Source organism: Aquarana catesbeiana, linkage group LG07 (genome assembly GCF_042186555.1).
Source record: "Aquarana catesbeiana isolate 2022-GZ linkage group LG07, ASM4218655v1, whole genome shotgun sequence".
NCBI lineage: Eukaryota > Metazoa > Chordata > Amphibia > Anura > Ranidae > Aquarana > Aquarana catesbeiana.
The window spans coordinates 47,097,679-47,122,077 of NC_133330.1; the positions used below are offsets into that span (position 1 = coordinate 47,097,679).

Below are 24,399 nucleotides of genomic sequence, written 5' to 3' on the forward strand. Positions count from 1 at the left end.
CTACTTATTTAAAGTCAGCAGCTACAGTGTTTGTAACTGCTGACTTAAAAAAAAAGCTGGCCGGAATCCTGCTTTAAAGTGACTCTAAACTCTATTTTAAAAGAAACCAATTCTATTCAAGTATGTATTCTTAACTCATAAAAAAAGTTTCTTCTACAGTACTGTTTTCAGCCTTCTTCAAATTCCTTATTTTTTCCTGCTGTGATTGAACTCACTATTAGAGGGTAGCTTTGTTCATTCTGCAGGGTCCCATTGTGTGTAAGAACATAGTCACTCTCTCTTGCTTGCTCCCAAGATGAAGGAGGTACTATAGGATTTATAGTGTGCATAGAACAATGTATATGACCACAACTAACGTGCACTGCTTGTTCCAAACAAACGGAAATTAGGGGGAAAAAAAGAGAGGTATTTGAAGACATTACAAGGAGGTAGAAAAACATAGTAATGCCCCGTACACACGATCGGACTTTCCGACAACAAAACCGTGGATTTTTGTTCGAAGGTTGTTGGCTCAAACTTGTCTTGCATACACACGGTCACACAAATGTTGGCCAACAATTACGAACGTGGGAACGCGGTGACGTACAAGACGTAGGACAAGCCGAGAAAAAGGAAGTTCAATAGCCAGTGTGGCTCCTTCTGCTTCCGAGCATGCGCAAACTTTTGTGCGACGGACTTGTGTACACACGATCAGACTTTCCGACAACAAAGTTTTGTTGGCGGAAAATTTGAGAACCTGTTAGCAAACATTTGTTGGCAGAAAGTCTGACAGCAAATGTTCGATGGAGCCTACACACGGTTGGACTTTCCGATAACAAGCTCACATCCAACATTTCCTGTAGGAAAATCCGTCTGTGTGTACGTGGCATAAGAAACAATTTCATGAAAAATAGATTTCAGGATCATTAAATACAGATTTTTTTTGGAGAATAAGGATATTGTTTATTGTCACTTTAGGAAGTCATCACAGTATGCCTTGAACATCAGTGTACTATCAACTAGGTTCATAGATTGTACATGTATGCTCATAAATGCAAGCAGGAGAGTCAATTGTACCCGCATGGTTCATGCCTCCTTTTGTTTATTTTATATAGTAAATCAGCCAATGTGTTGTCCACATGAAGTCAGATTTTTTACAAGTCAGCAACTGTTTGCCCTCAGAGGACCACCCTGCTGTTATTCTCCAATTCTGGAATCAATCTGAGACAAACTAGTAAAATAAAGCTAAATAAGGGAGAAAAATATGCATCTTTCATGAGTAAGCCTGCACATAAATATTTAGATTCTTGCATAAGCAAGACAAAATAAAATATACAAACCATAAGCTTTAAGAGCTACCTGTCAATATAGGCTTGCAGCACATACCATTAAAGTGGTATTAAACCCAAAAGCAAATATGTATTATATTGCAGCTTATCATTTCTTATAAGTGATGGTTGCATTTGTTTTCCTTTTTTTTTAGGCATTCTGTCTTCTATTTTCAACTGGTAAACTGACAAGTATGTCTGTTTTTTTTTCAAAAGAACAAGCTTTCCTGCAGATGTATCAGTTACAGGAATGAGACAAACCCTTTACCGCTGATAGGTGTGCTTGCAATGATCAGCTTTTATTTATTCATGTAAAACCTTTATCCCAAAAGAAACAAAACTGTTTGCTGTAATTGCTTATCAAGTGTTGGCATTAGTTTGATTTCAATTTGTTAAAGTGGAGTTCCACCCGCCCCATTAAAAATTAAAAGTCAGCAGCTACACATACTGTAGCTGCTGACTTTTAACATTAGTACACTTACCTGTCCTGGAGTCCAGCAATGTCGGCACCGCAGCTGATGTTTCTATCGCTGGTCAGAGGCTGCTGCCGCCATTGCGGGTAAGGGAGCCCGGCGGTGTAGCCTTTCGGCTTCACGGCTTAGTCCCTTCTGCGCATACACGAAACACGCTGCGCTCTCTCACTGGCCCGGCAGAAGGGGAGGAGGAGGGGGACCAAGCTGTTGACGTAATTTGCCGCAGCCCGGTCTCCCGGACGTGGGGACAGGGTACCTATAAAAAACAGGTACCCGTTCCCCCTCGAAAGGTGCCAAATATGGCACCGGAGGGGGGGAGGAATCAGATAAGCGGAAGTTCCACTTTTGGGTGTAACTCCGCTTTAAATCTGCTAGTGCATCTAACTCTCCCCTCTCTCCGGACTGACAATGCTGCTGTCCAAAGATATCTCTGTTTCTCCTTCATCCAAAGTGGGGGCGCTCTGATACAGGTGTGATCACCAGGTAAAACAGAGGGAAAAAAATACCCCCCAAAAAAATCTAATGCAGCTACAACATCTAATGATTGGTTAGCTGCAATATATTACATTTCCGGTTATGGGTTTAATATCAGTTTAGTATGTGGTGGAAAGCAGCCTCCAACCTGAAAGTGTTGGACGCACTACAGCACAGTGGAGTGGACTGCTCACTGATACAAGAAAGAGCAACAGTAATACTGCATGATTTTTGCTACTGCAATCATCGCCCATGATCGCCCCACAAATAATCCTTAGCAATCAATCGCTACACATAAAGAACAGTGGGATTGTTAGCGATAGCACAATGCTTCAAGTTTGTGCAGTCAGTCCTTGCTACATGCATCTGCAATAGCAGGCAGTTTTAGTAGTGCAATCACACTAGCAAAAAAAAAAAAAAATAGCCAGTATGTCTGAGTTCTCCCTTAATATTTTTAAAGCATACAATGAGCCCTTTAAGCTTTAGATAGTGACAGTGCCTCTTTAAGACTTTGAGAATTGTATGTAACACAATACCTCCATCCCCTGAGATCCCGAACCTCGCATCGTCCCGTGATTCACTGGGACGTAACCTTATGAGATCCAGCACCTGTGTGACCTGATCCACATCTGTTGTAATTTGGCAGCTTCGGGGAATTGTGTCAGTGGGTTCACTGCTGGCCAACGCAGATCCATAAATATCTGTAAGAAAATTAACATGTTACTATAACAACCCTTTTAGCAATGCAATATCGCTGTAAAATTTGGATGTTTCAGAAAAGTGCAGCAATCAATGAAAGGGTCATGTTAACTGAGAAAATATATTTAATTACAGCATAAGCTGCTCTGTTTCAAAGGGGCCTTCAAACTGATAGATCTTGGAAATGCTAACATCTATTTTATTTTCCATATTTAAACTATAATAGACAATATACTGTATTTCAGAGCGTTTAACAGAGGGCGTTCACATCAGTCATTGCACTAGAAGAGCTTACAGTCTTATGCCTCTATCAGTCAAAGGTGAAATTCAACTAAAACCAGCCAAAACATTTCTTTCTTTTAGTTTTAAATATAGTGTTGAAAAGTTAAGTGTTTCTGCTTGCTTCCTATGTGTTTGCCGGTGTCAGACAAAACAGGAAGCAAGTGGAAATTTTCCCAATGGCAACAGGTAGAAAAAAAAACAAAATTCCTCAGTACCATGAAGATGAACTGGAATGTGTGTTAAGATTTTACTGCAAAGAGGAATAAACCAAAAGTGGGATCTTATGTAATGAAAATAGAACATGTTTCAGGGGTTCTAAGGCTCCGACTTCATCAGGGCTTGGTACCGTTGAAAAAAACATATACTGGACTGAAAAAAATTGGAGAGATTCTGAGGGGTAATTAGTATGATCATTCTAGATCAGGATTTTTCAACCAGGGTGCTGTGGCATATGCATATGCAGTGGAGTCACCATCATGGCACGGTGCTCCATTCAATCAGGGCACACTCAGTGTGCCCTGAATGAGGAGCATACTGTGCGTGCACCAGTGACATCATCGGCTGAAGCTGATGTGAATATTTATTAACTGTGCAAGTTTAGTAGAAATACACAGTACCTACAGGTATGACTTACTATAAGCTTACGTATAGGGCAAATTTTCAGTTTAGCGTATTCTATTGCTTTAAGTTATCCAGTACCCAACACATTTCTTCTATTTCCAGGATTTTATTGCTGTCTGCATTCATGTCAGTAAGATTGTTCTACACTTCCAGGACCAAGATGGATGTAATTCTTTATATGAAGGGAAAACTCCTCTATAGTGACATAGCCATTATTGAAAATCTGACAGAGTTACCAACCCTTACCCAAAAGTTGTGTCTGGAGCCTGGTTTTATCCTAGAAGTATGTTTTTCAGAGAGGAAACCAACACTGGAATAACTCATACCAGATAAAGGAGTACTGCAAGTCCTCCTGTATGGGGTCTGGGCCCCATCAGTTGAACGGGGGGGGGGGGTACCCAACAAGCAGGAGGGCTGGCTATACTGCTTTATTGGTGGTCCTGGTTGTACATTTGAGTGATCCCAATGTGGTTCCCTCTGCAGTGAAGCTAGCTTCACCTCCTCTCCCTCCCGCTGGCTTCAGCTGCTGCAGGAAAGCCACAGGGGGATAGGACTCTGAGATGGATCCTTCCCTTCTCCCTCTGCATGTATTCCCCCTGTCCTCATCCCCCACAGTCTAGATCCCTTCCTTGCAGCACTGCCAGTCAGCTACCCTCCTTTCCCTCCTGCCAGCTTCAGCTGCTGCAGGGGCCCTTTGAAGATCGATCCTCCCTGTCCTCTGTCCTAGTTGCCCACAGTATGGATCCCTGCAGCACTACTAGCTGCCTTCCCTCCTACCGCCAACTTCAGCTACTGCTGGGGAATCATAGGGGGATCAAACTATGAAGGCAGATCCTTTGATCCCCCCTGTCCTTGTGGTCCCCACAGTACAGATCCACTGGCACCCCTTCCCTGCAGTGCTGCTAGCTGATTTTAAGGTATATTACAGGGGGAGACCTGTCAGGTAGGCTATACGGGGCCATGTGATTTCTAACAGCACCCCTGAACCCATGCTAACATCAGACACAATATAATCGCCGTCTCTTTAACTAATGTGATGGTGAGATCTATAATTGCTCTACTCTACTCCCCTTCTATGAATAATCCTTTCCAGTAGTTCTCCTTTAAATGGGCAGTGACAATAATGTTACATGTTACATGTAGTTTAACAGTAGATGGCAATATAATATCAGCTCTGAATAGTGAACGCAGAATAGCTTCATCCCAAGTAGAAAGCTGTCTTTAATTCATTTTCACATATTCTGTTGTATTGATATGCACTGTTGAATCGAAACACACAGAATAAAGCAGCACTTGTACTCTAAGAAGAAAGCTCTGCTCTCTTACATAACAGCTGGAGTCACTTATGTGTCTATAATAGACTCTTAACAATACCAGTGATCAGCAGAAACTGTAAAATACAAAGTGATGTCACTTAATCGCAATATACATATCAAAAATTAGGAATCTTTTGGCAAAGAAACATGGACAAATCATACAAACGCAATGCATATGGTGTCTTTGTTGGACATAAAACCCAATTCCCCTCATGGTTCCCTAAGACACGAAGTGTGTTACTAGCTGGATCATCAGCTGGTGGACAAAAAAAACCCTAATAAAAGAAAACTAATACAGCCATCACATTTAAAGATTAGTAAACTGCAATAGATTACATTTTGGTGTTTAATACCACTTTCACATGAAAGTAGAACTTTGTGTATGTATAAAAAAAATGCTGGTAGGAATACTTTGTTGCAGAAGCCTGCCTGACCTGCAGACCCTGTATGTCTCTTCTGCAACAACTGCCTCCTCTCTCTCTAATAGCAATTTTCTTTAGATTGTCCACTGAACCACGCATGTGAATCTCAGTATACAATCTCAACATTCCTTGGGTGTTAGAATGACAAAAACTCCCATGCTTTGTGACAGTTACGTCATCCTGGGCTGGCCAATCAAGATAGCTGAAGATGGCAAACTCGGAAGTAGACCAGGTGAAGATGCCCGTGGTGATGAGAGAGCATGTGGACATTGCAGGGCTGGTTAATCAAGATGGCTGAAGACACTGAACCCAAAAGAAGACTGGGTGAACATATCATTAGTGAGAAGGGAGCACAGAGTTGACCAATCAAGATGGCTGAAGACACCAAACCTGAAAGAAGACTGGGTGAAGATGTCAGTTGAGACAAAGGAGCTTGTGGACATTGCATCATGTAGCATTTTGCGGGAAGGCTTTGAAGCTTATATGGGATTTTAGTATTTGAGTTTACACTTTAGATCTACAAGAACGTAGTTCAAGGAATTCGGATAAATGTCAGAAATCCTTAACGGAATACTTTATTTAGGTCATTAAAACACAGGATTGAAATCAGAGGTTCAGCATATTAGCCAGGCAACTGACATCTTCAGAATGAGGGGGCAGCAATGACAGTCCCTATGTTTTTCTACTGGCACGTTTCCTTTAACTTAACCACTTCAGCCCCAGAAGGTTTTACCCACCTTCTGACCAGGACATTTTTTGCGATATGGCACTGCGTTGCTTTAACTGACAATTGCAACGTTGTACCCAAATAAAATTGATGTCCTTTTTTCCCCACAAATAGAGCTTTGTTTTGGTGGTATTTGATCACCTCTGCGGTTCTCATTTCTTGCGCTATAAACAAAAAAGAGCGACAATTTTGAAAAAAAAAAAACAATATTTTTTACTTTTTGCTATAATACATATCCAGAAAAAAAAAATGTAAAAAAACAAATTTCTTCCTTAGTTTAGGCCAATATGTATTCTACATATTTTTGGTAAAAAAAAAAAATCGCAATAAGCATACATTGATTGGTTTGTGCAAAAGTTATAGCGTCTACAAAATTGGTGATATATTTATGGCATTTTTATTTTATTTTTTAATTTTTTTACAAGTAATCGCGGTGATCAGCAATTTTTAGCGGGACTGCAACATTGCGACGGACAGATAGGACACTTTTGACACTTTTTTGGGACCAGTGACACTTATACAGCGAGTGCTATAAAAATGCACTGATTACTGTATAAATGACACTGGCAGGGAAGGGGTTAACACTAGGGGGCAATCAAGGGGTTAAACGTGTTCCCTGGGAGGTGTTTCTAACTGTGGGGGGGGGTTACACTGGAGGAAAAGAGATCGTGATTCAGCTTAGCTGAAACACGATCTCTCACTTTTTCTCCCTGACAGCACCTCCATCTCTCAAAAATCAAAAACAGAAAAATCAGCACAAGGGCCATAACTTACACATCAGCAGGACATGTCCCTTGTGCTGATGTCACTTCTTTTAGGTGAAACCCTCTTCCGCCCATTCCCATCTTCTGGCGCGACAGGGGTTAATAAAACTAAGGGACTGTTATAGGCTTTCATCAAGGATTGCCTGACTGTGCCCGCCCTTTCTACCAAGCCATACCACAGCTTCTATGAATGAAATAGGATGATTCAGTGATTGAAAGGTCCACCATAGATTCTGACAATGGAAGATTACAGCAGCAGGAGTGGGGGTTGATAGACAGAGGAGGATTTTACCTTTTTTTTTTTTCTTTTTTTTTTTTTTTTTTTTTAACCACCTCAGCAAGAAGGTTTACCGTGGGAATTCATTTTTTTCAAATTAATATTCAAAAATTCTTCCCCTTGGTCCTCACATCATTGTGGCTTTTAATCTATTTACTTAATTCATAACACCAAGTATGAAAAAGATGATATACCCCCCCTACTTCTACTGTTTATTATTACTTTCTTACTTCCTACCCCACCCCCCCCTCCACCCCTCTACCCACCCCGAGACCATACCTCTTCACTTCAAGCCCTTTCCTTTCGTTTCCCACATCTGCCCTGGGTCGGGATCTGCCCTCTCCACTACTCATGAGACCATATCTCAGCTGCTTTTATAGATTTTTTAAATTTTTCCCATACTTCCCACTTTTCCCTATAAACCTCCATTTTTGTCCCGTCACTAAACCTTAAGTACTCCAACTCCTGTATCTCATTTATCTTATTGATCCATTCCCTCATGGTTGGTCTTTCTTTTCTTTTCCAATTTTTAGCAATTATGCTTTTAGCTGCATCTATACAGTGGGGCAGGAGTGTCCTGAGATAGGCCCTCGTGGGCATTTCGCTCAAGTGAAATATAAGAACCCTAGGGTCCTTTGGCAGATCAAAATTGGTGATCATTTTAGTGTATTTTTTAATCTCCTCCCAGAATACTCCTATCTCCCGACACGACCACCACATATGGGCCATCGTCCCTATCTCATTACATCCCCTCCAACAGAGCCGGGATCTTTCCCCATCGATTTTATGTATCCTATCCGGGGTCATATACATTCTCATTAGGCATTTATAATTTATCTCTAGAACTTTATAGTTGACTGACGTAGTCATGAGTCGCTTCAGCATCAGGTCTACCTCTGGCTCGGTCAGCATTAATCCTAACTCCTTCTCCCATTTACTTATAAAAGCCCGGGTGTCCCCCCCCCTCAACTCCACTAATATTTTATATATACGGGAAAAGCCCCCTCTTTCATCTGTTTCCATGCATATTTTTTCTAATGGGAGTAAGTTTTTTGTTGTCCTAATTGGTTGAGGTAGGGATTCCACAAAGTGTTTCAGTTGACCGTAGCGCCATGGGTTGATACTTATCCTGTCTCTTCTGTTCTTAAGCTCTTGTATGGAGCATATTTTACCCTTCTCCACTACATCCTTCAGCTGTATGTTCTCATCTAGGAGCCATTTACCAAACCACTCTTCTTTCCCCGGCGGAAAATAATCTACATCCTTTAGAGACATTAACGGTGAGTTATATTCCCAATGTTCCCTTTTGTGTATAAGATCCCATATTCTAAGTGCATGTCTAGTGATTTCATGTGACTCTATATTATATTTTCTTATTTTTGGTGAACACCATATTATATTGTGTAAATTTGCCTTACTTATTTTATTTTCAATCTCTACCCAATGTTTTCCCTTATTTTTAACCCATTCTACCACTCTCGCAAGTGCAATAGCCTCGTAGTATTTACCGATATCTGGTGCTCCCCAGCCCCCTTTTCTTTTCACATTTATTAATTGAGTGTACTTTAACCGTGGAGTTTTCCCTTTCCAAATGAACCTTAATATCAATGAATGTAGTCTTTTGAGGTATGCAGGTGGGAGCATGATTGGGAGCATCTGCATTTTATATGTTATTTTTGGTAAAATAACCATTTTCAAAATATTAATTCTTCCCGCCCACGACAATTGTCCCCGGTGTATTCTGTTTAGTTCTGCTTTTACCTCATTAATAAGTGGCAAAAAATTTGCTTGATATAATTTTCCCGCCGATGATGTGATTTTGATTCCTAGGTAATTTAGGGCTTCTTTCTTCCATCTGAAGGGAAAGTGTTCCTGATATGCGTGGTCTCTTGTTTTATTGGAGTTTATGTCTAATACAACTGATTTAGTGGTATTTACTTTAAAATTGGATAATTTCCCGTACTCCTGCATTGTGGCCAACACATTCGGTAGGGAAACTCTTGGGTTAGTTATATATAGGAGAATATCGTCCGCATAAGCTGCGAGCTTATACTCCGTTTCGCCTATACTTACTCCCTTGATGTTTGGATTCTGCCTTAACCTAGTTAGAAGAGGTTCTAGTGCCAGCAGAAAGAGCATTGGGGAGATTGGGCACCCCTGTCTCGTTCCATTATACAAAAAAAAGGGATTGGACAGAGACCCATTTATTTTAACTCTCGCTGATGGTTTGGAGTAAAGCGCCCTGATCCAGGTACAGATCTTATCCCCATATCCTATTTCTTTGAGTGATTCCAACATGAAGTCCCAGTCCACCCTGTCAAACGCTTTTTCAGCGTCTATAGACAGGAGCAGACCTGGGACTCCACTCTTTTTAATTTCCTGTGTTATTAAAAGGGTTTTAATACTATTATCCTTTCCCTGTCTACCTGGTATAAATCCTACTTGATCAGGGTGGATGACATTTTTAATTGTTTGTTTTATTCTGCCCGCTATAATTTTTGCAAACAATTTTGTATCACTATTTAGAAGGGATATGGGCCTATAGCTAGAGCATAATGTGTCATCCTTTCCTTCTTTATGAATAATCGCTATGTTTGCCGCCAGAGCATCTCTGCTCATTTCCCCTGTCTCTCCTATTTCGTTCATATAGGCGCAAAGTTTTGGCACTAGATAGTCTTGATATTTCTTATAGTATAATGCTGTCAGTCCATCTGGACCAGGGCTTTTTCCTGTCTGGGTCTCTTTAATGGCCTTCCTTATCTCGGGCTCTGTTATGGGGGCCTCCAGGGATATTCTCTCCTCTTCTGTTATTTTAACCATCCCTGTTCCTTTTAAGTAATTTCTAATTTTTTCTTGTTTTTGCCCTTTCTCTTTATCCTTTTTTTTATTTAATGAATAAAGATCCCCATAGAATTCTTGAAAGGTTTTTGCTATGTCCGCATCTTTATATCTTATTTCTCCTAACCTTGTCCTTATTTTATCAATATATCTAATACCCTTCTTTTTACTTAGGGCCCTTGCCAGGAATCTCCCAGGTCTATTTCCGTAAATATATCTCTCTTTTTTGACTAGGTTGTATTTTTTGCGATTTTCTGCCTCTATCTGCTGTCTCATAGCTTCTCTGGCTCTATATAATTTTCCCAGAGTCCCAACTTCCCCAGTTTCCTTATGCTGCCACTCTAGTTTTTTAACTTCCTCCTGAAGCGCATGAAGATTTTTAACCCGTCTTCTTTCTTTCTCCGCACCCGCCTTTATTATTATCCCCCTGATATAGGCCTTATGGGCCTCCCAAACTATTGACTCCGATGTTTCTTTTGAAGTATTAATTCTAAAATAAAATTTTAATTCTTCTTGAATTATCTTATCAATTTCCCTATCATGCAGGAGATCCTCATTTAGTCTCCAATTATTTGTTAGGGGTATTTGCACTTTTTGTTTAATTCGCAGTGTCACCGGGGCATGATCCGAAAAAGTTATAGATCCTATTTTAACTTCTTCTACTTCTTCTAGGTTCCTATGTTCTACAAAGATATAATCTAATCTTGAGTATGTCGCGTGGACGGGGGAATAGTAAGTGTAGTCTTTTATTTTCTGATGTTGCATCCTCCATACATCAACTAGCTGACAAAAATGTAGTTTTTTCTTAAGTTTATTTAGCCACACTCCTCCAGTCCCCCGCACACGCGACACACTATCCCTACCTGGCTCTAAGCACAAGTTCATATCTCCTGCCACAATAACCCTCCCTCTCCTAAAACCATCCAGTTTCAATAATACACCAATTAAATATTTACCTGGGTTAACATTTGGGCAATAAATATTTACTAAGGTATAATCCTCGTCGTTTAGTTTGCCCCTCAAGAACAGAAATCGACCCTCAGAATCAGTTAGCCTCTCCTCTATCTGAAAATGAATTTCCCTTGCAAATCCAATCGCCACCCCCTTTGCCCCCCTTATTGGGGAGTCTCCGTAAAACCACAGCGGGTAATCCCTAGACGCTATCCTACGACTTCCCCCCATATATAGATGTGTCTCCTGGAGGAAGACCACCCCAGCTCTACTGGCTCTCAACTCGCTCATTATGTTAGCGCATTTTATGGGCGCGTTGAGACCCCTCACATTATATGTTACGAGATTTATTCCGACCATTTACTCTTCTTTTCTGGACCCAGGCATGGTAGGCGAATAAATTTGTACTGGTCTCGACCCCCCCTTAATCCCCCCCCCCTTCCCCTCCAGACCCCACCCCCCCTCCCCTCCCCCTCCCTGCATATGGGGGTTTCAGGCCCTCTAGTGGCACTATTGACCGTGGCCTCCCTTTCTCCCCCCGGCCCTACGGTTAACCCCCCAAGGGTTGAGCTCAGTGTGGGAGTCCCCTAAATCCCCCATCCCGCCCCGGGTTCCACCGGACCCCCCTCCGCTCCCCCACCACCTCCCACTCCCCAGGATCCACCCCCCCCACATCCCTAGCCCCTCCCTACCGCCCCCCAATCACCTCTCTCAGACTTTATTTTTAGTTTTCCAACCCCTCCACCTGAATACAAAAACTTATTTTCCTCAAATTGTTTCTGAACTTGCTTAGGGCCTTCTCCTGTTATATACTGGTTTCCAGCTTTGCATATCCTCTCCGGTGCTCTGCCCTCCCGTTCTCTCCCACCACCCTGGGATATCTACAGGTGGAATGTCCAGCTTACGGCAAAAATCTTGGGTTTCTTCTGGGAACCTTAAAGTCGCTGAGCGCCCATCTTTTCGCCCAATCAGGCACGCCGGGAACCCCCAGGAATACTGCACTTCTCGAGCTTTGAGTTGTTCCAGTAATGGTCTGAGCACTCTTTTCCTTGCCCGTGTCTCAACTGCCAAATCTGGGTATACTTGTAAATTAGATTCTCCATATTTAATTGTTTGACTACTCCTCAACTTTGCCCTGATTTTCTCTTTGTCTTGGTAATTATGAAACCTCACTATCACATCTCGAGGTGCTTCCTTGTTAATCTCAGCTGGTTTCCTAAGTCTGTGTACTCTATCTAGTTTAACCCTTTTATCATTTGGATTGATAAGACCTCCAAAAATTTGATCCACCTTTTCTTGCAAGTTTTCCCCCTCCCCCTGCGCCTCGGGGAGGCCTCTGATCCTCAGATTCTTCCTTCGGTTACGATTTTCTTGGTCTTCTAGTCTATATCTTAAGTCTCTATGTTCACGCTGCAATTCTTCTATCTGGCTTTTCAGGTACCCCATTTCCATCCTCTGTTTTTCATTCACCGTCTCCACCTCTTCTACTCTTCTCAGTATATGGCCCATATCCCCCCGTATTGCTTCTGTTTCAGCTTTGATAAAGGTTTCCAGTCTAGCGAACATCTCCGCTATATCATTTTTTGTTGGTAATACTCCTTCCCGTTGACTCTCTATTGGGGCTGTTTCTACTATTGCTGGATTTACACTGAGAGATTCTACTTCGGCTAACTGCCTCCTTGTGTTAGTTTTAGGCAGGCGTTCAGGGGTTTTATCTTTTGATCCAAGTGTCTTTCCTGGGCTTGCATGCGTGATATCGTGGACCATATACTTCTTTATTGTACCTGGGCTGGAGCTAGTTCTAACAGACGCTCCTGCTGGGTTTGTTGTTGTCCCCCCCTTACCCGCTTTCCCTCTCATTCTTTACCGACTTTGACCCCCCCTAGTGTGGCCTTTAGTCCTAGAAGTCCACAGAACCTGTGGGCCTCTATTGCGATTTTCCTCCTAGAAAGGTTTCTCCGCCTGGTAAGGATGAGGATCCCTGTGGTGGAGTTCAAGTCCGTTAAATCTAACGAGGGGTCCTTTGGTATAGGCTCCCTGCTTGAATAAAGACCCCAGGAACCTATCTTTTATGTCCCTTGGATGTATAGACCTATGATCCCACCGTTTCAGAAAAAGGGAGGGTAATGTTGTTCAGACGGGCGTTACCAATAAAAGCAAATCCTCAACTGTTCGGATGAGTCACATTTAATAGGTAACTTATCCAGGGGCCCAATCCAGAGACTTTATTTTCTTGCAGATGGATTTTATACCCTTGCAGGTGCTTAACAAAGAATGACCTAGATGGATTTACACAGTTCCCTGTCTGTGAATAATTCAGATGAACTTTCTCATACAGTTTTGAATCTTACATATCATACAGTTCCGAGGGAGGAGCCCAATACCAACAGCACCTTCCTCAGCAGTTTAGAACAATGCCCCCTGTAGGTCTTTTGGTAATAGACATCAAGTCCCAAAGTCATCAGCAACCCTGAAGAGAGGAGATGGACACGCCGGCCTTGCCTATATTTTCTTTCAGGCCTTCTCCATTGTATTTACTTAACCTTGACCCCAGACAGTTCCCGTGTCAAAAAAAAAAAAAAAAAAAAAAAAAAAAAAACACAAAGGGGAACAAGTCTTGAGGTGATCTGATATCTTAGGTAATTTAGATGTGTTGCTGTCGATACAAGATTAAAGTATAAATCACTTACAGTTCACAACCCCCTTTCCTTTACATTTCATGCTCCAGCAGTGGCATTGCATATAAGGCACTTACCCTCTCCAAATTCTATTTTCTATTACACTTATCTGAGGGTTTCTAGTCTTGGCTTCTCTTGCAATTGCTGTGTTCCAAGGGAGAGTATCCATCCATCCTTCTCATCCATCCCTTTCTCCCTGTACTTTAATGCATCACACACTTGTGCTGGGGTTTCCCATAGCATCCGCAGTTCTTGTCAGGAGATTCCTAACGCCGCCGCTCAGCTCGCCCTCCAGCCCAAGTTCCAGGGAGCGGGCAGTGGAGACAGGAGTGACGCGGGAGGGAAGAACAGAGAGGGAGCAGGGGGGGGGGGGGAGGGGGGGGGGCGGTTTGACGACCGCTACCACACGGTCTGATCCGGAGGTGGAAGGCTAGGAGGCGGCCGCTCGCATCCAAGCGAGAGGCGCCGTTGTCAGCGTCGCCACTTCACCGCTCACCACGAGGAGGGAGGGAGGAGAGATCCGGCATCCCCGAGCGCTCTCCGAGGTCAGCAACACGCCCACATCCGGCCCTCCCCCCCTGCTGAGGAGGATTTTACCTAATAGAAGAGGCATCGGGACAAGGGACAAATCCTACTGACTGTAAGTTATGTCCTTTGTGCTGATTTTTCAGTTTTTTTTATTTCAGCTTCACTTAAGCTGCGTACACACGAGCGGAATGTCCGACACAAAAAGTCCGACGGAGTCTATTCCGATCATGTGTATGCCTCATCGGACTTCTTTCTTTGAAAATTCTGACGGACCTATAAATTTAACATGTTCTAAATATTTCCGACAGAACCAATTCCTATCGGGAAAACCGCTCGTCTGTATGCTGTTCCGATGGACCAAAAACGACCCCTGTTCTAAAGCAAGTACGAGACGGAAGCTATTGGCTACTGGCTTTTGAACTTCCTTTTTCTAGTCCCATCGTACGCGTTGTACGTCACTTCCTTCTGTTTGGTCGGACTTTGGTGTGACCGTGTGTATGCAACAGCGCTTGAGCGGAATTCCATCGGAGTTCCGTCAAAGAAACCTTCAGAGTATATTCCGACGGTAAAACCAGTCGTTTGTACGTGGCATTAGGCTTTAAAGTGGACGTTCAGGCAAAAGCTAACTAACCTGCTCTCTGCCACATTTTTAACCTAATCTTTCTAACTCTGCAAAGCAAAAATCGCTATACCTACCTATTCTGCACCGATCCTGTCTGGTCCCAGCATCAGCTGCCAATGGTGACTTCATTGTGGAGGCAGGTGCAGGAGAGGCTGCCGACAACGGAAGCTCCATAGTAAGTCTATGGGTAACGTCACTTCCCAGCCATTTCACAGCCGTTGTTGATCCTCTCCTGCACACAGCTTGTTGGCAGAAAGTCTGACCATGTGTATGCTCCATCAAACATTTGTTGTCAGACTTTCCGCCAATAAATGTTGGCTAGCGGGTTCTCAAATTTTCCACCAACAAATGTTTGTTGTCGGATTTCCGATTGTCTGTACACAAGTCCGTCGGACAAAAGTCCACGCATGCTCGGAATCAAGTATGAGCCGTTAGCGTTCGTAATGGAGATATCACGTACGTCTTGTACGTCACTATATTCGTAATTGTTGGCCAACATTTGTGTGACCGCGTGTATGCAAGACAAGTTGGAGCCAACAACCTTCGAACCAAAATCCACAGTTTTGTTGTCGGAAAGTCCGATCGTGTGTACGGGGCATTACACTTTAACATTTGAGATTCCATTTTAACAACAAAACTATGGTGGAATTTCAAAACAAATCGTGTGCAAATTATGGCACCTTGTTAAACACAAAAAAATACACTAGCACTATACAAGAAATACTATGCTAATATATAGAACACATGACAAAACAAATCACTATGTATCGGAATATAGGAGTAGAAAAACATGTAGTTACAATTATGCAACTCTTGTGTACTCACATCATGATAATGTAAAGAATATAAAAAAGCACTGACAAGCTCTGTGTACTTTCTCCGAATACAGCTTTAAAATGCAGCAAAAGCTGTTTATAGAGCTGGAAAGAGAATTGTTTAATGGCTATTAGCTATACAGCTGACTAAAAATAGGGTTTTCAACCCATCTTCATCGTGTGCCCACTCAAAATAACTATAGAGGGGGTATAGCACATTTCAGCAAATGTCCAAAGTCTGCAATCTTTTAAATTACAATGTGCAGTTGGTAATCATGAAAAAAGTACAGTATGTCAGAGATTTTTGCATTAATTGACAGCGGCACACACAGAGAAGGTGATAAACAGGGTGGCAATCTCCATTATATCTTCAGCGTATACGTACTTGAATATTTTATTTTTAAATCTGTCACTAATCTTTAATCTTCCGCTGAAGTTTTTCCAGATACAAATGACATTTCAGATTCAAGACAAGCTTAGATATTTAACTGGAAGAAGCAGTCACTTTTTATATGCCTTACATCATTTTTTTTATTTTAGCTTCTAAATCCCTTAAAGTGCAATCTAGTTTGAAACATGAGTTGTCTTAAAGGATAATTCCACACACATAAAAATGTTCTATTATGAAGCAGGGCAGGGAACTAATAAAGGTTATGAAATATATTTGGGACCTTTTTTGTTCCTTTTATGCCTGTAAAAATGTTTAAAATATACATTATGCCTGCCTAGAAATGTTCACATTTTTCTTCTTGTTATGGAGTTCTGACTACAATTGTCAGTGGACTGCTCCCATTGACATAACATCCCTTGTGTGCTACAGGATTGCAGCAAACACTTTTAATCTTTTATCAAAATCAATATTTTTATTCAAGAATTTAAGAGAAAAATACAAAATGTGGATAAAAAGGAATATCCCAACCTGGTGAAAAGGGCAGCCATATACATACAGATCTTAGACACTATTATCTTTCAATGGACTTATCCTTTTTGTGTAATTCCCTTTTTTTAAAATTATTATTATTTAAAAAAGAAATAACTGGTTTGCCCACGCAGGGGACACTTTTTTGGCCCTTTTTTAACTGGAGTTCTGCTTTAAAGCTAAATTCTGGGAATAGCCACTAATGCCATGTACACACGACCGGACTTTCCATCAGAGTAGACTCTGACGGTCTTTCTGACGGAGTTCCGCTGAAACGGACTTGCCTACACACGGTCACACCAAAGTCCGTTCGTTTAGAACGCGATGACGTACGACGGGACTAGAAAAAGGAAGTTCAATAGCCAGTAGCCAATAGCTGCCCTTGCGTCGTTTTTGGTCTGTCGGACTAGCATACAGACGAATGGTTTTCCCGATAAGAATTGAGTCAGTCGGAAAGATTTGAAACATGTCCGATGGAATGATTCCGTTGGACCTTTTCTGCCGGAAAGTCCGGTCGTGTGTACGCGGCATTACACAAATGATCATTTGCTTTTCAAAACCAATCCTTTCGCTTCCAAACCTGATAGAGGAACTGGACCTATATAGTGCTCTTGCCAATTTCGTTATCAATTATCAGAAATCTGAGGCTCTTAATGTTTCCCTCCCAGATTCCCTACTTCAGAGTTTACATGGACACTTCCCGTTTAAGTGGTCCAAATCGTATATAAAATATCTTGGCAAACACCTTCCCACCAACTTGTCCAACGCCTTTCAGATTCATTTTCTCTGTCTTCTTCAGAAAATCAACCCTGGCAAACCAGGACATTTTTGTGGTTTGGCCGTTGCAGTATCTTAAAAATAAACATTATGACACAAATAGTTTATCTTCTGCAGGCCCTTCCTCTTATATTAGGACCTTAAACAGACTGTTAGTGCAATTTATGTGGGCACATTAACTGCCTGGGCTCCCCTACAGGTTCTTGTGGCTGGCTAAACTATATGGGGGTATCGCCCTTCCAGACATTGTCAGTTACTATGCTGCTTGTAACTTAATGCGGGTCATTGATTGGTGCCAACATGGTGAGTTTAAACAGTGGGTCTGAATAGAAAAACAGCTTCCAAAGTTCCGTTATCGACAATGTCCCCCCAGAGCTCAAAGCCCATCCCACTATTGGGTCTACATGGAAACTGTCGAAAAGCCTTTCTTAAAGTGATTGTAAAGATTTTTTTTTTTTTTAAATAACATGTCATACTTACCTCCTCTGTGCAAAAGTTTTGGCCCTGATCCTCCTTTTCTATGGTCCCCCGGCGGCGCTCCTGGCTTCTCCTCCTCATTGACACAGACAGCAGGACTCGGCCCCGCCCCCGGCTCTTTGTGTCACTGGATTTGATTGACAGCAGCGGGAGCAAAGTTGGGAGATTCCTTGTTTTTTTTTTTCTCGTAAAAATTTGAAAAGTTTGCGGGGAATGCACACCAACGTCTTTAATCTTATGTCATGACCCCATTCAGTCTTGGTATGGGGAACATCTGGCACCTTGATTCTACCTGAACCATCTGCATGTTTATCTTTATGATACTTGCCAACCTGCTTACTTGCTCTTTGTTTTGGATGTATGTGCTACCAGGGACGTGTAGTCAGGGGAGGCAGCCATAAAACATAAAAAAAAAATAACAAAAAAGAAAAAAAATGATCAAACTTCAGGGGTCATAGCTCAGTGACCTGGGGTCACAGAGACCCAAAATTTGGAGGGTAGGTAGCCGAAGACCTATGGTTCCGGAGATATGGGGCTCCTTGTGCAGCCTGTCAGAAGCTACATAAAGAGTTGCCAGCCTAAATACAAGCTGGCACACTCTGTTTGCAGCAGACTGAAAGGATGAGCTCACAGTGCCTCTCACTTCTTGTCAGAGGCACTGAGCTCAATGGACAGCTTGGAGCCTTGGACCAGTGGTAAAGTACCAAGTACCCAGCTGTACAATAAAAATGCTGCATTGGAGGCTCTCCTCTCACTGCAGTGTCATAGAAGGGGGCAGTTTATAGGTATAAGATTTACCCATAATCCCGTGTTTTTTTCACACAGTTAAGAGGGACAATGCAAATCTTCTGCTGCTGAAAGGGTACTGTTTTAATCAAGCTAAATCATATATTATTATGCTATATGTTATGACACAATAATTTATTATTTATCTATTTACTGTGAAATTACTGGATTGAAGTTAAACTTTAAACTTCAGTAATTTGTCCGTTAAGCCACCTGCTTGAGTACAGGTTTTGAAAATATAGTAAATTACCTTAAAAACAATATTTTAATAATTATTTGTATAATACTTACTTATGGTAATTAACCCCTTGTCACCCAGGCCAATTCTGACACTTATCACTTACATGTAAAAATCATCATTTGTTTGCTATAAAACTACCCAGAAACATTATATATATTGTTTTAGCAGACACCCTAGGCAAAAAAATGGCAGTCATTGCAACTTTTTATGTTATACGGTATTTGCGCAGAAATTTTTCAAACATGTTATTTTTTAATAGAAACTATTTCATGGATAAAAAGAAAAAAAAAAAACCCACTAAAGTTAGCCCGATTTTTTTGTATAAAAGATGATGTTAATAGAGTAAATAAATACCTAACATGTCACACTTTACAATTGCGCACAGTTGTGGAATGGCGTCAAACTTCAGTACTTAAAAATCTCCATAGGTGACGCTTTAAAATTTTTTACAGGTTACATGTTTAGAGTTACAGAGAGGGTCTAGTGCTAGAATTATTGCTCTCGCTCTAACGTTTGTGGCTAATGTAACCTGTGTGTATCTGCCTCTGCCTCTGATACTAGCCAGTGCCTCACCAGCCGCTGACCTCACCACACGTCCCTGTGTGCTACATGACATGTACTGATTTTCTTGGTCTGTATTTTCCTTTCTTATATATAAAGAATTTACCAAAAAAAAAAAAAAAAAACCTAAACTCCTGAAAAAAGTTTGGCGCTGCACTGCAAGGGTTATCTACCTTGTTTATGTCTAGGGGAATTGGCTACAGCAGTTTTATTACCCGATCCTCTGCTCTCAAAGGCTCCTTTGCACTGCAAGACCGGCCCCTGAAGCCTCTTCTCCTTTGCACTCCAGCTGTCAAAGATCTTCGGACATCAACAAGACAAATGCAAGGTCCATAGCCTCACATTGGATGTCAGGATGCTAAGGAACAGTCCACTGCCAGGTTGTAGAGGAACGCTGGCTGCCGGGGAGTGGAAGATCAGGTAAGTAAATGTTCCTTTACTGTCCTCTAAACAGAAATAAGCAGTTAGCTCTTGCAGTGTAGACACAGCCCCAGGACAAGAGAGGACTTTTAGTTTTTCTGGAGTTGGGTTTTAAGAGATACTTTGACTTGCTCGTTCAGGCAAAGTAACAAATGATAACTCCATGCTTCCCCAAGGACTTCCCAATCTCGTTTCCTGCTGTAGTTTCCCTGCCTGTCTATGTTCTGGAGTCAATGGTGTCATAGTTCAGACAAGGGACAGTGATCAGGCCTATTGATTGGCCGCTCTGGCCCAACACTGTTACATAGAGGAGACAACGTAGTCATCAATACCTAGAGGTGGCAGTCTATTAGCAAGAACTCCAGCAGTGTGGGTAAGTGGCAAAGTAGTGTGGCTAGCTAAGTATACATGCCTAGATAGGTGAGCTATGTGCAGATGCTGTCACTTTGCGAGAGAAGACAGATCACAAGATACCTGGTATTACCCTTTGCAAGTTAGAAAAACCTCCTGTGCATAACTCTATGAAGCTGGTGCTACTGAAGGATGACTTTTTCTGACTTGAGCACTAAGCCCAACCTACTGACATTTCCCTGATCAAAAAGACTAATAAGACTTTAACACATTTAAATCTGACATACAAACCACATGTAACTAGAACTAAAAAGGTAAATGTTATCAGCAACTAGGACTTGAAATCTGGTTGCTTGTTATTGGGTGCTGCACTTCAATTGCCTCATTGCACTTTATTTTTTATTTTTTAATAAGGTCAAGCTGTTTAATATGATCAACCACTCAGTCTGGGTAAATGCTGAGCACATACTGAATGGGGTCTAATACAAAGAGATCATTGTCCTCATAATAACAATGTCCCCATAACAACAGCTTTATAATTTCGGGCCTGATCAGTGCCTAAAACCTCGTTGACACATATATTTGGAGGTGTAATAATAGCGGCTGTATATAAACCAGGACGTGTTTCAGGTATATTGATCTTTAAACAACAGTATGCAATTTATTTAGTTCACTGCTAAGTAGAACTGCATTAAGTAACACATTAAGAGAAAATAGAATGCATAAAGTAATTAAGATATTTGCATAACCTCTTTATAGATGTCATAAATCAAACATTTCCATTATTCTAGAAATAAACCCTTCACAATAAGAACAGAATAGAATTGAATTGTTATTCTAAGCTGTTCATGGAGAATTTAAAAATGCACAGTTTTGTTGTCCTATTCAAGCATCACCACCATTATCTGGGTGCAGAATACAGAAGATAACTGGGGATGCATTTTGGAATTTATTGTAATCTTTGCCAACCTACAAGGATGTCCTCTGGTGGCTTGTGAAATTGCACAATCATCCAGGATACTTCATATGTGGTGCATATTCAGGGCCCATTTACACTACTGCATTATATGTATGCTTTACTTAGGTTGCTGTGATGTACCTTGCCGACAGCACAACAAAATGCACTAACCTGGTGTGTTAGGACAGCCCATTCAAATGAACAGGCAGCCCTAACATAACACATGTTAATGTGTGTGCTCTAATGCACAGCAAATGTATGAAAGATACTGGTAGGTTAATTAGCTCCTGTCTAAACTGGCCCTAGCATGTGCATAGTTGCCAACTGTGCCGTATTTCCCGGTATTTAGACCTTTGTTCCGGTCTTACCATATCCCAGGAAATGTCCCCGGAAATCAGTGTTTTCCCGCTTTTTCGCCACTAGAGGTCCACGGCCAGTGTTCTGTCAGATTAGGCGACCCATCAGAATTTGTAACCGAAGTGATGTTCCGTCACCGCCATCTTGCTATACCCGTCCACAGTAAGGATAAAGTGAGAAGGCGGCAAGTGGACATCCTGTTACACCCACCGGAGTCTTGCATTGCACACTTATTTTTAACAGTAAACTCAGCTTGTATAGTAACATACAGGATTTTAAAATCCGTCTGACTGTTTAGATGTTGAATTTTAAAAGCAGCGGCAAGCCTACTGATCCTACTCGTTTGCTAATACAAAAGAACACCGCTGCTTTGACAAATCAACAACAAACCAGTCTTGCCAGTTTCATAATACTGTATTTCACTATATAAGCTGAGTTGACTGTTAAAAATAAGTGTGAAATGCTATGCTATCTTGAGGAAGAAACAAGAGGCGGAACCCAGGCTCCACCTCTTGGTTCTTCCCTTCGGCCTCCACGAGCTAGTCTTCTGGAAATGGTGTGGGGACCAAATCACCAGTGGCCTCGCTACCAGGGTGCAACTGATGTAAGGAGGGACTCCACTGGGGACACCTGGTGTAAGGAGGGACTCTGCTGGGGACACCTGATGTAAGGAGGGACTCTGCTGGGGACACCTGATGTGAGGAGGGACTCCGCTGGGGACACTGGTGTAGGGAGGGACTCCGCTGGGGACACCTGATGTAAGTAGGGACTCCGCTGGGGACACCTGGTGTAAGGAGGGACTCTGCTGGGGACACCTGGTGTAAGGAGGGACTCTACTAGGGACACCTGATGTAAGAGGGACTTTACTGGGGACACCTGATGTAAGGAGGGACTCTGCTGGGGACACCTGATGTAAGGAGGGACTCTGCTGGGGGCAGCTGATGTAAGGAGGGACTCTGCTGGGGATGTATGATGTAAGGAGGGAATCTACTGGGAATGCCTGATGTAAGGAGGGAATCTGCTGGGAGATACTGCTCTCATGCACATCGCTGGATCTGGAAAGTATAAAGGGATAAAGAGAGGCCACTTGCAGCACATAGAATGCATTAAGGTAAAAAACATTAAGGCTTTAAAACCACTTTAAACAGCACAGACTGAAGCCCTGCCCCCATCATGTGACTGGACAATGAAAAAGTAGCAGCAAGCTGATGACGTCATCATCTTCTTTATCAACACAAGTACATGCAGCACACCTAATTGGTTTCTGTTGCTGCTCCTCTTTCACACAGTCGAATTGCTGCCACACAGGGGCTTACAGAAAGGTTGATACCAAAACAAATTAAGGTAACTAGACAAAATGGATTTAAACATGTATTTATTTATTATTTTGTGACTTTTACAGAATTCATTGCAATATGTATTGGTCTTTTTTTAAATGCATCTGCAGTTTGGCTTTACAGTGTAATTGCCCCTTTGTTGCAGTTACAATTATGTAGTAGCACCCCTGTAAAATAGGGCAGCTGTACTCAACCTTTTTATTATCTCAGAGGAACCCTTAAAATATTTTTTTAGATCCCAGGGAACCCCTGCAAAAACCAGTTCATCTGGAAACAATGGTAAAAATGCCCCCTACATAGGAAAAACGCTACCCTTATAGTTATGTAAGAATGCCACCCTTTCAGATAGCTAGATCATTAGTATCATGCCACTAGCTCTGCCAAGTGGTGTTGGACCCGGAACTACCTAGCCACTATCAGATGGGAGGTCAATCAGCCACAGTTCAACGAACCGCTAACAACCTCTGAACCCGAGGCTTCAATAGAACCCTGGTTGAGAATGACCTATCTAGGTACTGCTAAAGAACTTTGATAAAAGAGCCAATAAAGATCTTAGAGCCTCCATGTAAAGGTACCCTCAGACTGCATAGCAAAATAAATAGTAAGGGTAATTTAAAGTGTAACTGCACTCACTGAACCCAGCCACCCTGCCAGTCTTAACCTCACCTGTCTCCAATCCACTGAGATATTATAAATTGTCAGCTCCACACAGCCACTTATCAAACTCTTCTTGGTGGACCCTATGAGCTCTATACTCTCTATCCTGTCATGACTCTCTAGTAATCTCCCAATAACAGTTGTGAAACTCTGTGTACAAATCGACCCAAAGGTAGATTTAAGTTTCTTAGTACTGGAATTTTTACATCAAGATTTATGTGTGTTAGAGGCTACGGTGGTTGTTCCAGCATCACAAGATGACTGGGTCACTGGGAGTAGCACCAACTGATGCTAATGCTTGGATAAAAAGATAAAATACAGAAGAGGTAACCAGTGCTTATTCTACATCTCAAGGTCTACTTTTTGACTCTTTCAGAAGTGTACCTTTAACACTGCACCACTTTGTAATTACTAATACCATTAAAGAGGAGGAGAAGAACAATATAGGGGAGAATTAAGATCGTAGATTTGCATGGCTTAAAGCAATGTGGTTGCTTAGATGGCTCTTTATTAACGATTCATTGGCTTCAAAGTTCAAAATTAAAAAGACTTTTATTTAAATATCCCCTTGAAGTCCAGAAATTACCAGAGATCAGTATCATTAGACTCATTTGCAATTAATGGAGTGCAAAGGGAAAACAGTGCTTTGGATCAGCAATGGAAGTAAAATACTAGCAGCTTCTAGTGTTACATTTATTATATACTTAATTATAAAGTTACAATTTCCTTATCAAATGTTGTACTGTTTTTTTTTCCTTTTAGAT

The 24,399-nt window shown here is 41.8% G+C and overlaps 1 protein-coding gene across 1 annotated transcript in view; it reads right to left on the reverse strand.

Annotated features, from left to right (window-relative positions):
- Window positions 1-24,399, reverse strand: part of CFAP20DC (CFAP20 domain containing) — a 556,698-nt gene that overhangs the window by 360,318 nt on the left and 171,981 nt on the right. The window contains exon 8 of the mRNA XM_073592150.1: window positions 2,791-2,955. Within this exon, the coding sequence (XP_073448251.1) occupies window positions 2,791-2,955 (165 nt within the window). The remainder of the gene's footprint in view (window positions 1-2,790; window positions 2,956-24,399) is intronic.